General features: G+C 38.5%; 1 protein-coding gene across 2 annotated transcripts in view; it reads right to left on the bottom strand.

The window, feature by feature from the left end:
• CELF2 (CUGBP Elav-like family member 2) overlaps positions 1–13,474 on the bottom strand; it is a 380,150-nt gene extending 366,676 nt beyond the window's left edge. For both annotated transcript variants that reach the window (XM_082046820.1, XM_082046821.1), the window contains exon 1: positions 13,334–13,474. In XM_082046820.1, the coding sequence (XP_081902946.1) occupies positions 13,334–13,386 (53 nt within the window). In that variant the 5' untranslated portion in view covers positions 13,387–13,474. The remainder of the gene's footprint in view (positions 1–13,333) is intronic.
• Between the last annotated feature and the right edge of the window lie 530 nt (positions 13,475–14,004).

The raw sequence follows: 14,004 nt of genomic DNA, 5'->3' as shown, positions 1-14,004 counted from the left end.
AGTTGACTATTGCTGATCTCGAAATAGAGTGAAAAATCATAGTTCCTTCCCCCCCCGCCTCTTTAGGAAGCAGATGTGTAAGTATAGGCACATAGAAATGTTAGCTTAATCCCTCCCACCTTTTCTGAACTTCTTGCCCTGCTTCTGAGACATTTGGCAAAGAAGTGGTAATCTCAAAAATATTAAACGTTCTTAAGCCTCCTGAAAATAGGCAGTCAAGTAAAGACAGAGAGCCTCTCAGCTACACTGCTTTAGACAAGGACATTATTAATCCTCACCAGAACAAAAAACAAATTTAAACAAAACCAATATAAAACCCAGCCCAAAACAAATTAGATAACCAGAGGAAAAAAAAAAGCCCACAAAAAATTATTAAAAAAAAAAATCACCAAATCTGCCCCACAAAACAACAACACTGAAACCATCAGAAATATCAAAAAATTCAAGCATGATCACTCTCTCCCCAAGTCTGAATCTGCATCTGATTCAGCACAAGAGGATGCGATGAAGACATACACACAAACCCCAGACAAAGAAAACAGATTTCAAGGGTTCCACCTCTTCCAGAATTATTTTTTCATACTCCACGTGGAAAGATGATACAGAAGAAAAATAACTTAAAAATGCAAATGAATTAAGCTTTTCTATAAAAAAATAAATAAACAAACTTGGTTGAACATATAGGTCATTCCACACAAAAGCAGAATTAAATTAAAATCAAAACCATTCCAAGTTATATCAAGATTCGCTATGCACCTAATGCAATTCTCCATCTATGTATTTTCAGGCACATTATCCAACTTCAGAAAGTTTAAATTACAACATACAAAAGATCTTATGATCTTGAAATTGTCAGGACCCTGTCTTTTCTGGTCAGTCTAATCTAATCCTTTACCTCAGGGAAGTGTCTGAATTTATCTTTGATCACCATTGCATCAAGCTCCCAGGAATTAAATGAGAATCTTGTTACATTAAAACAAAGTTGTTTATAATCAACCATGCACAAGCTGTTGGTATGGCTGGCTGCCACACAAACCAAGGTTAAAACAGGCCAGGCTTACAGCTGAAATATAACTAATATGCCATTATTCTTTCAGACATTTGGTTAGGCTGACAAATTTGTAACTCTGTAATTTACACAATGTCCCCATGACATGTGGCAGTACAGCTATTGTGAACAGAGATTTTTATCATGGAGAGTAGGAGGAGGAAGTCTACATTTTCCTAATGCAAATCCTTCCCATAACAATTTCAGAATGCATGCTGGCTTGCTAAAGTATACAATTTACCTGTTGGAGAGAACGTGAAGTTCAAATGGTGATGGATAATTATTTTAATGCAATGCAAAATTACCCTGTGGAACTCATTGGTCCAGAAAGTGGTTAAGATACCATATATAACACTGTTAAATAAAAGTATATGTTTTAGTAAGACAAGGCTTGAAAGATTTATTCTGTCTTCTGACTCATGCATTGCATCAATAAAGTAAATGGAGTTGGAAGTCAGCATTAAGAAATAAAATTAAATTAGTAGGATTTTAACACTCTTGTATAACACAGGAATTGTCTCATGGGATCAGACAGAAGTTTGTTTTATATGAACTTCCATCCCTAGAAGGTATGAAAATCCTACATGGATAGGGGGATGTTCCCAAATAAGGAAAGATTCTTCTCAGCCTTTTGACAGTAGTTGTCCAAAGCATGAGGACTTACATCCTTACCCATCTGTTTTAATCCTAATTGCAGATGTTCTCATCATCCATGAAAATGTTTTTTTTTCCAGTTCCAAGAATTGAGTCTCCATGGTACCTACTTACACAGTATCCCTCAAGGTAATTGTCATGTGGGTTATTGCTTTAAAAATCTCTCACAAGTTTCCCTCCCCCCTCCCCCCAATTTGTATTATGAGAAAATTCAAACAGTAAAGGCCTAAATCACTATTTCTGAGAAGTGCTTGTTATTCTGTACAACTCTTTTCCTCTGAATTAAACACTCCTCATAAGGAAGTCCTTCTAGGTCTGACATAACTATTGCTGGAACCCCTCAGTTGGAACACATTTTTTTTATCATCTTCCTGAAGGAATTCAAAATTGGCTGGTACTACTGAGGAGATACAAAGATACCATATATAGGTAACTGCTCTGTTCCAGACCATCACATCTTAAAAAATGGTCATACATACTGATTACACAGCTTCTTCCCTACAAAGCTAATTTTGTTCAGCAGTGCCACATGAAGCTTCCAGCTGCTAAAAAAATAGAAGTGTCCAACCCTTTGCTGCTGAACTGGTTCTGCTTTCCCATCCCACTTTCACCATGGAGATTTGTGCAAACTTCCTGTGTGGTCTGACTATTTTTTTTTTGGGTATTATAAGAACAAATGGGAAAAACAAAACGAAACTGCAGAACTCATTCTTTCCTAGAACTGTCATGTTCTGTGATGTTGTAACCTCGAGCCCAACAATGTTTCATGCTCAAATCACAAGCTCACTGTATACAGGGTTTATTTTCATCCACAGAGCTTGTTTCCCCCCTCTTCTATACAGACTGTATTTTCATAATTCCCAATACATGAAGTACAATCAACTCTCTAATAATTTACAGAGAGTTTAACAGGAAAACAAAGCAATAATTAGTACAGTCAGAATAACGTGGGTACACGGTACATTCAAGCTAAGTTTCTGTACATTACAGGACATTCCAGTTTTAAGGTGTTTTATTCTTCTTAAACAGTGACTATTTTTTTTTCCTGGAAATTAACTGAAGTATTTTACTAAGAGTTTTCTGCCTGCCCAGTAAACATCTCTAATTGTAGCTAAAATAATTTATCCTCTTTACATTCAGACATGTCTCTTGGAATTGAACCTGCAGCTTCATCCATGCTCCTTCTTATTGCCTTTACTCAACCACATCAATGTGAACAACATGAATTTCCTTTGCAGTGGATTAAAGTATTTGTACTACTTTGTCACTGTAAAATAATTGCCTATTTTTGTTGTTGGATGCTCTTCTGTGTGTGGTTTTACAGTATGTGTAGATAAGACAAAGAAGAGAGAATATAAAGTGCAATGATTGCAGCCCAGACTATGCCAATAGAAAAATTCAGATTGTAGCTTATTACAGAAGGTATTTTTAAATTAGGAGACCTCTTAATAAAAGAGTAACTTGTTTTTTTTCTCTGGGGCGTGTGGGTGGAGAACTAATACTGCTTTTAATTCTTATGAGAAGAATGAGAACAAAGATGTAAGAGGAGACCTCAAAGTCCACACGAAATAGCGATCTAGCTGGCTTTGAACAATCACATAACAAGACCCTGCAGTTGCACTTCTAAGGCCTGTGTGCACAATGTAAGCTCTCATTAACCATACATTTTAATGAATTTCATGGCTAGCAGAGCAACTTACTGGCAACAGAAGTGGCTGCAACCCTCAGTGAACAGCAGGGAGATCTGAACTAAGTCTAAGAACAGTCCCAGGTCTGTATATGGGAACCACATTGTTCTGGGTTAAAAATACAATCTGCTTCTGCAAGACTAAAAAAAAAAAAAAAAAAATTAAAACAATAATAAAAAAATCCCTTTTCAAAATATCAGGAAATTTTCAGCTTAAATAAGTAGGGGGAAAAAAAAAAAGTCACTTTACAATACAGCAAGTTTAAGTTCGGTTCCTCCCATCACTACTCTCCTATGATTTAAAGTTGGTATGAAACTTATATAGTTAGTTTACACAACTTGTCTGCAACCTAGTATATCATAAGTTTAGGTTTGTTAATAGATTATGCTAATTTCTTAGTCTACTTGAAAGCTGACTAAGGAGCAAAGAGCCAGGTCATCTGTTTCTTTTAAATACATGGAAAAATAACTACAAAACTAAAAGTTATTTTAAAATTATTCCCAAGAACTTTTCAGAATCCAGACTCCAGACAGAGTAAAACTGGGCATCAACAGGCTGGAATTAATTAGTAAAGTAAGTACTCTGACTAAGACATTTTTTCTCCTATTAGATCCAGAAACTATATTTATAGAAAGAAAGATGTCAAGTTTTCTGCAAAACACATGGGGCCCAACTCACAATTACTCTAAGTCAGTAGATCTTCCTCAATGGAGCTTTGTCAGTTTGTGTCAGCTGGAAATCTAACCCCAAAAGTCACATAAAAGACCCTGCCAATTAATTCCTGTTGGAGTCAACAAAAGTTTACATGAGTGTTTAAATACTTTTCTCCCCATCATTCCATTTGAGACTTTAAATACCTATTTCCCTCTTCCAAGCCTGTAATTCTTCTCAGGCCACATAAATCCTTTATTTTGGCATGTCCAGCCGAAACTTGACCTCAGTCAACAACATTTTGCAACTCTTGGCAAGGTCAGTTTTTCCAACAAGGGGGAAGTCCAAGAGCTACAGGGACACTCACCAGCCTCAGCAGTGCCAGCTACTGGTGGGACTGAAATTCTTCCCTAAAACCACATTAGGGCAGAAAGGATGCCCAGCTGAAGTGCCAAGTTCGCAAATGTGCCCAGCAGCTCTACTAACAGGGTACGTAAAAATTTAGGCTCAAATACATAAAGTAGATGATGGACGTAGTACTTCTTGAAGGAAGTCAAATGGAAATCCATGCAAACTTCTCAGGGATGAGAAACCACCTCTGATTCATATATAGTAACCCCTTGCTTAAAGCAAAGAATAATTACAGCCTAATAGAAGTGAAATTCATCCTACAATTGCTTCAAGGTGAATTTAATTACTATTTGCAGAATTAAGTAGTGTCAGGTTGAAATCTCCCAGTGCCTCCTGGTTCAGGATGGGTGTAATGGGAAGACTAGTGCTGGGTTGACACAAATAGGTTAATTCACTTGTATACTTATAACCTGTTCTTTGTGGAGAAAGATTATCAAGTCCACATACTTCACATACCACTTCAAATGCTCATTTGAAGTTCTAATATGTCACTGTTTTCTTTGAGACCTAGAAACCAAGACACATAGTTAAAACTAAGAGTCTTAAAACTAAAGAAAAATCTAACTTCTCCCACTTTTACTTTAAAGGTTTCCATATTATCTTACAAATTCTTGGATGGAATATACTAATCAAATCACTTAGAAGTCATACCATGATTTCCAACCCCAACTGAGCTATGGCTCCATTGATCTACTAATTTAATATATAAAAGTACTCTGCAGTTCAGGTACGTTAAACTAAGAATCAGTCTTTCACTACTGGGCACTCTTGCAAAGTTACTTGAACAAGTATATTATTTTTTAACAGATACAAATTATACCAATAATATAAAGCATTTCTTGAAGATAACTGGCTACAGAGAACTTAACTTGACAACAGAAAAAAACAAAGGAAAAGGAGATAAATGTAACACAACTAACATGGCAGATTTTTCCAATAATCTGAAATCCACATGTTCAAAAAAAGAGACAGTCCACTTATTGTGATGATCACTGGAGTCTCCCAGTATTTCTACTTTTAGAAAATATTCTGCTTTAAAATTCATCTGGAAAAAAATGAGCGAGCAACAACAAAAGGCTGGTATCTGCAGATCAACAGGAGTTCACTTGCAGTAATAAAGTGGCCCACTAATATCAGCTTGGGATCAACTCAAGAACAAGTATCCTACAATGAATTACCAAAATGAACTCTATACACAAGGGGTGCATGGACTTTCCCAGGTGAGGAATAAAAAACTGAGGAATCTCTTCCACTCGTGATGAAACATGGGGAAACACAGTCAAAAAGCATCTGAGGAAGTTACATAGAAATGTAATTCATATGAGGTGTGTTTTTTTTTATTAAGGAAAATTAGAGTATAATCAGTAGAAGCATGTTCAGATGCTCATGTAAAAGAATTTGGATGGTAACATTTAGGTTATTCTAAGAATGTTTTTAGTGCCACAGAACATTTTTCAGGAGAATGAGAGCTCTTGCAGTCTGAACGGATTCCTTGGGAGACAGTGATACCCACCAGACAACACCCACAGGGAACTATTAGACCATTTTCCTCACAGATAAGAAATGTAGCTCCTGCTCAGGTCAAGCAAAAGAAAACCCTTTGGATCTTGATGTAAAGGCCCCGCAAGAGAGACTGCAAATATCTCCAGTTTCACTTTCCTTTGCGCTCCGTCCTTGGTATGGCATCTTGAGACTAGCAGGGGTGCAAAAGATCTTTAATGAATCTCTCTTGAACAAAACAAAGCCTATTATATAGGCAATACTGTCATAATGAATGCTGGAATAATAACTACAAGATGACTTTAATTCCTCTAATGACACCTCTCCGTGGGGACAGCAGGGCACACTACCAATGGCTGTGAAAATCCCGTGTGGTACAAGTATGTCTGAAGGATGGTGATGAAATGCAGGCGAGTAAAGTTGCATGTCAACTGGCGAGGGGATTAGAAAAATGGAGAGCAAGAAATGAGTCTATGAAAATAATTATTCACATGTGCTGCTATTAGAGATGAAAAGACCAGCTATGCAGAGAAGGAACTTGCATACCAAAGGAGAGACTAAGCTTGGAGGGGAGTTTAATAAAGCAGAACGGTAACTGAGCTTACAAATTTTTATAAAGGGTTACTGAACAGAAGCATCACACACACACAAAACTTAAAGGGGAAAAATAAGAAAACCAAATGCTCTAGCAAAGTAATTTGCCATTAGGCAAAGCCCAGCCAGATCATTCAGCTCTGTGTTCCAGGCTTCAATCAAATTCAGCCTAACAACTTCTTGGAAGAAAAACTGGTGCCTGCAAGGAATTTGAGTGGCTGACCTATGGAGATGCCTTGCCAAGGCAGAAATATGGAAGAAAGTGTTTTAGTAAATGAGCAAGGGATTGCTTGTCTTGAAAAGAGTTAAATTCTGGTTTAATTTAATAAATTATTTTTATGAAGGCAAGTGGTGAAAAGCCCAGCCTCAGGCTTAGAACTCACTGCTGTGGGCTTTATATGGACAGAGCTGTACATCTCTATAGCCATGAAAATTTTATAGCCAAAGTAGATAAGACAGGTATTAACAACCCCATGTGAGTGGTGGGAACAGAGGCACGTAGAGATTTAGTAACTCACTGCCCAGTTACGTTTCCTTTCTACAGGCAATTTCCTTCTTATTTCAGTTCCACTGAGTGCACAACTAGACAAAGATTAACATTTGCAATGGGTTAGTTATGGAAGAGCTGCAGAAGTACATTAGGACTCAAATTGATTTAAGGGATGAAGATGATGAAATAGTAGATGAAGGTCAGTATGATTAAATAATGTGTGTAGAAAAGGATGATCCGCTTTTCAACTGCATCCTGCAATGTGTGCATCCACTTAACCGGATGTCACTAATCACCATTCAGGAATGAAATTTTTGGGTATAACAGATACAGAAACATCACAGCCTCCTTCTCCCCCTCAAAAAAAGGGAACCTGAATTTGACATCTCAAGGCCTTAGCAGGTCAACAACTCCAAACAGTTACCACATGTCCCAAAACATGGATGCAAGTTTACATGTAAATGAGCTCTTCCAGTGCAAGGTTTTGTTAGCATAGATGCAAACACTGTATCAAACCACAGAATTTATTTGCTGAAAGATGTTGTGGCCTCAAAGTTAAATCTGCAAAACTAGTCAGATGATAAATTCATGAAGGAAGCATTCATCAAAAAAAGAGACATCACTGCTGGCATAGGAAGAACCCGAACTGCAAATCATTGGTGGCTGGGAGGATGTTACTACACACAATCGTAGACTCTTGCTTCGCATCTGTGTTGCTGGTGCAGCAATTTTTTATTATGTTTTAGGGGTTAGGACAATTTAAACAATTAGGCCAAGGAACATAGCAGCAACAGTAAGTAAACCTCTTTGTGATAGAGCTTTCATTTGAATTGGATGGTTAAATCCTCCATAAAGCACTTGAAAGATTTAACAACTCATGTCCAAATGAACAAGATGTAATAAGCTTGTATACAGGCTTGATATGAAAACTGGATTGTTTTTAGTAAAATGGTGGAGAATAACCTCTTATTGAAAAGAGCGATATTGAATTTTAATCAGGGGAAAATAAAGATGCAAGAATAAATCTGCACAGGCTTACAGAAGGACTAGATGACTTTCTCAGCCATCGACAATAGATGCAGGAGTGTCTTACATCGTAATCTGCTATTTTCTGTTATCTTTACTATTTCAATCACTCCTATATCCTGCCTTTTTAAGAAAAGAAGCCAACCAAAAAAAACCCCTCACAGTATTGTCCCCTAAAAGTGCAGAGAAAGCACAGACACAAAAGATGAAAAAGTAATTAAAAACTCATACTTCAACATAGCTGGCCCTAATTTTTCATGCCTGCATTAGTCATTGGAGTGATTATAGAGTCACATGTTCAAACTGAAGGCAGAGGAATTTAGACTACATTTTGCTGCTTGTATTTTACATACCAGAGCTTAGCAACGATCATCATACCTCTGGTGATACTCATCTGTGTCACAACTTGCGATTTACATGACCGTCACTAACATCCCTTTCAGTGCCATCTCTAACACGATCTGCATTTTTGGAGGGGTTAACTGGAAAACCATTTCACAAATGTGTTTTTAGTTATTACAAAAAAACATACATCCTCTTTTCACTCCTTTATTTTTTTAAAGCAAGAACACTGTGGCAGGTATGTGGGAATTTGTATTCTCCACTGACATCTGAAATTCCATTATCTGTATTTCATGGTGGCGATGGAGCCCAGTATTATGTCCCTGGGCCAAACTTTCAGGGCTTGTTTTCTTTTGTCTTTGAGGAACACACGGAGACAACATCGTTCAGGTCCTCAGAGTAAAGCACATGCAAAATAACTTTTTACACCCCCTTTTCCGAACGCTAGTTCTGTGTTGGGGGTCCATGCACTGAACTGGTCTGTTCAGATACTGAATACAACAGAGGATGCCTTATCTTAAGCTTTGCTAAGATGGAAAGGCAAAAGCCAAGTCAGGAACAAGACTCCTATCACTACGGTTGTTTCAGTTTATTCTGTGCCAGCAACTGAATTTGAGCTGTTGTGTGTACTTCCCCTCCTAATCCCAGGCCACCTTCCCCAATTTGAAAGCCTTGAATCTATTTAACCCGTCTTAATTCACAGGCTGTCATAAGAATGGGGTGTGGGGATAGCACTATTTACCCAAAATAGTTCATAATACAGAGACGCCAACAAGGCTGAAATTGTTCCTTCTGGACTGACTTGCCAAGCATGAAAACCACTTTTTTTTTTTTTTCCTGAAAAGCCAAATCATTTACAGGCTGTTTGGACGGTGCACACACTGGGAAAAGGCTTCTTGGAGAGAACATTTGAATTGGTACATCCGCCTGACACATGACGTGTTCCAAACAAGATGTTCCCAGCTCCACTAGCCAAGTTTTACGGGCAACTTCAATAGGACTTGTGAAATTCAGGTCATCTGTATGCAGAGCAGAACAGCAAGATTTGGTGCTTCACAGACTGTAAGTTGACCATTCATCTGAGCAAAAACTCCTACTCTTTACTTGGATTTCACCTTGAGGTTGTGAAGTCAAATTAAAAACTTTTTTTTTTTTTTTTTTTCCTAGCAACAGGCCATAGAAAGTTCACATACTTCTTCAGACAGGAATGCAAAGGGGTACAAGGTCTTGCCTGTATAGGTAACTGATGTGATTTATAGTGCTGCTTTCAGTCTTTTCAGAGACAAATTAATGGAGAAAAGCAACAGAGAAGATGTGGCCTCCACAGATATTTTTTTGTTCTCCTTTCTGTGCCTCTCCTTTCCAGGCTACTGCTCCACTTTTACTGTCTTGGGGGTCCAGAGCACAGGCTTCAGAAACAGCAACCAAAGCTGTCCCTGTCACATATGAAGAACAAAAACACATCACAGAAGTACAGGAAAAGTTTTGAACAGAGATTAGAGATGTCTCTGGAGTCACAACAACAGATCTCACTCTCTCTTATGCACTGAGGGCATGGGATCTCAACTCCCTGTATTATTTTGGAGACTGGTAAATGGGACTTCAAGCACACACCATTTATTGGTGAGGCTCTAAAGGATTTTAAAATGTCCCAAAGATTTGCTAATGCCTCCTGGCTGCAAGGAGTAGAACAGACATGGTACTTTACATGTCTACTACTTTACTAGTTACATTATGAAAAGTGAGAAGGCATCTCTAAGGGAAGATCAGGCAGCAGTGTGTTAATGTCAAAGCATAGATCTTCTGCTGGGGGCTTATCTGAAAAGAGACAACAGGAGAGGGGAAAAAAAAAATAAAATCCATGAACACTCCAAGATTTACTTTCCCATAACTTTAATAATCAGATCACTATCAAGCAATCCAGAGAAAGAAAATATTTGCTGAAGTGGGTTTTGTTCTGCACATTAAACCATGTTTAGATCCCACGAGTTCCTCCCCCCTTGCAGTAACATGAAGCCAGCGGGTGCTGAGACTTGCCAGAAAATATTGCAACTCTCACTGTCCTACCCTGGACAGCCACAGCCAAAGAGGGAGGCTTGTTGTAATATTATATACACACACCATATTGCCATTTATGTATTTTAATCCCTCTGCTATCTCTCCCAGCCCTGCTGGGCAGAGTCCAGCAGAATCCCCTGCCTGTCTCCAACATCACCTCTCCCACCCTTTGGGCTCCACCGCAGGGCAGAGCCTTGTGTGTTGTTATATTTTACCTTTTCTTCTATTATTACTTATACCCAGAGGGCAGCAAATAGGTTTCTGAGGGATTTGGGGAGCAGAGGAGCCAGAGCTCAGCTGAGATGAGGGTAGCCAGCACCAAGGCAGCCCATGTTTAGTCCGAGCCCCTGGGAATTATTAAGCCCCAATGCAGCTACTACCCCTACCTCCACAAGATCTGTATCCTTCAGGCTTTACCCAAGCTAAGCAGGTCTCAGAGTGTGAGTGAGTCATAGAATAAATTACAGGGGGTGCACAAGGCAAACAAAATTGAGAATTTGTCACTGCAGGACACTACGCTCGAGCTGATTGTAGCGTTTGCTACAGCATTTCATTTGGGTGTTAAAGAATTGCTTTGTGCCACCTAAGAGAAACACAGAAACACTCCTCTATTTTTTATTAATATTAGGTGTAGGCTCCCTTGGTACATGGAAGGGAGATACTAAAAATGGTAAGCTCAGAGGCAGCAAACAGGCTGGAAATTTGCCTGCAGAAAAGGAACTCAAATTTATAAGAAAAAGTAGAAGTGGGATTGAAATTTAATAAGTCATGAGGCATTTGAGTTGCATGGTCACTGCCAGGTTTGTTTTTTTTTTTTTCTTTTGACTGTCAGTGATCATTTAACTCATATTACATACTGACTTTTCCCATCTCTTAACCCTCTGCATCCTGCAGTTGAACTACACAATGACACATCTGTATAGGGTTGCTGCTGTAATTGTACACAGAAACTACAAAGAAATGTCCAGTATAATTGCCTTAACCACATCTTTGACCTGCTCTGTTTTCACACAGCTGTAACCTCCAGATTCACACACAAAGTTGGGAAACTTCAGTCATGCTGTAGGGAAAGAATGCCAGGGAGATATTTCTTCCAGAGTCATGTAAACACATTATTTTTCTAAGAAAACAGGATTCTTCGAGAGGGCAGAAGTTTCCCCTTCTCAAATCTTCTCATCTTTCAAGTCCTTTGTGTCATCCTTCAACTCAGCAAAACCCGGGTATCACCTGACCTGACTAGCCAAGGAATCAGAAGTAGTCTCATAGAGCTAGACAAACTTTTAAAATAATTCCTAGAATAGCTTTTCTGGAGCACACACACTGTAAGACAACACATATGGAGCTCTGCAAAAACACTTTACTGGCATTCATTAGTGATGACTCACAGAAGTCAGCCCGGCTCTGGTCCATAGCCTGACCACTCGCCCCAGATGCCAATCACAGCCCTGCACTCCACCATCCTGCACCATACTACATGTGAACTAACATCCACACTGAAGTTTTGGAAGTCAAGTGGAAACTCATCATCCTGTGCTGACAGTCCTAAATGACTTACAAAAAAGCCCCAAACATTTGCAATAGGACCTCTCTACCAGGTCTTATACCACAGACAGGATAAAGAAATTTAGTCCACATTCCTACACCCGAACTCTGAAGATGGTCAAAGACATTTAAAACTTCTGAAAAAAGAAAGTTTAACACTCTGCAAACACGAGGGAAAAAAACCCAAACAAACAGAAAAACAAGTCATGTAAGTAGACTTTATAGTTTGACTTTTGAAGGGTTTGTTTTCATCTTTCAGGTCAGGACACATTAAGTCCTTTAAAATATTGTACCAAGAAGCTCAAGAATACTTTAAAATATTATTATTATATATATGTATATAGTAATATCACAATTCACACACCCTCCCAAAATCCATGTAATTTATTCCCTTAAACAAAACCAAAACACAAACCAAACCCACAAACAAATGAAAAAAACAGACCCTCCTCACCCCCCGCCCCCCAAAAAATACTGTATTAGCTGCAGCTTCACATTTTGCTTAAGAGCTGAGGGAAATAAACTTTCTATTTAACTAATTGTATAATTTCTCCACCTACATTCCCAGATGGTTCCAATGTTTTACTGAAGTTTCTGCAAACCATCTGCAAACTTTTTACACGTCTGGATTCTCAATAGGCAAAACTAGGCACTTACAGCAGCATTTAACACTGTAGAGTTTTAATATCTGCAGCAGGCAGTAACAATGATTTTTTTTTTCCTTTATCCTTCCTTTTAGCAGTTCAAGTTACCATTTTTCACTGTTCAAAGAAACAAATAGCAGTGCTGAAGGTAAAAATCAGTAGCAACTTTGAAGTATCAAACACATGCCTTAGCGGGACAGCAAACTGGAAGTTTCAACAACAAAACGGAACAAGCACATTTCTCCCTCTTCCTTCCCCCAAGACTCTTTTCCCTTTCTTGATCAACTTTTATGCTGTTTTTTTTTTCTCCTCTGAAGTTTCCCACCCATTCCCCTGCAGAGCACAGTGAGGAAACCAAAGAGTTAATCCTTCAGTTTCAACTGGTGTGAGCCTTTACTATTAATTTGAATTTACAGAGCAATTTCTACTTAAAAAAAAAAGGAAAACAAGAAAGAAAATTCCTCACTGCACTGTAACACTGAGAACTATATTTTAAAAATCTCCCTCGGGTCTCTCTAAACATCTGCTTAAAGGTTTGCCGTATCTTAAAAGGGCTCTAATTACCAGAAACTCCTCTCTTACTTAAGCCCAGGGCTCACATTTCGATTATAACTCAAGCTCCAGTTAATTTAGGACTAAACCAAAAATGCCTGTACCAAAGAGAAAAAAAAAAACATAGGCCTACCTTAAAACTTTCCAGCTTTTCAGAGGATCCAAGTCAGAGATTATAGACACCATTGTAGCAATAATAACAATAAAATATATATATATTTTTTAAAAAAAGAAAACACGGCAGGGAAGCCTAACCACAAAAGCAGCAAGTACTCTACTCAGTGTGGGAATGACAACAAACCCAGCACAGCTCTTCCTCCTTCTCAAGCTGATAAGCACTTGTCCCAGCTTCTCTCCACCCCCAAAATCAATCTTGTGCTATATTGCTTCACAGTCCCAGTTTCATTTCTTCACCACTACCTTTTAAAGCCCTTGTAATCTGCTCCAACTGATCAAATTTGACCTTTTTGTAGCCTACTTTATTCCAAGCACAGCCCTCAGTTAAATCTCTCTTTATTAACACCGTCCTTCTTGGCTTTCTTTTGGAACAAACACAGCTCAAGCTTGAAGCCTCCAGTCTTTGCCAGCAATCATTTACAGATTACTGCAAGCTGCAGTCTTCTCCTTTTGGGCATTTCCTTCTGCCTCTGAGGTTTACTTTGATATTATTTTCTGAAGGTTGTTGGGGTCTCCCTTTCCCTATTCTGTGCAGGTTGGAGTTCGACACTTTTAAAGGAGGGACTTTCTAATGCAACTCCTCTCCCACCCTTCCCTCCTCCCCTTACCCCTCAACCTCATATAGAG

Source organism: Streptopelia decaocto, assembly GCF_964273445.1.
Source record: "Streptopelia decaocto genome assembly, chromosome: 1".
In the NCBI taxonomy this organism is placed as follows: domain Eukaryota; kingdom Metazoa; phylum Chordata; class Aves; order Columbiformes; family Columbidae; genus Streptopelia; species Streptopelia decaocto.
Note: the sequence above shows the minus strand (reverse complement) of the source record. Positions and strands in the feature narration are given on the sequence as shown.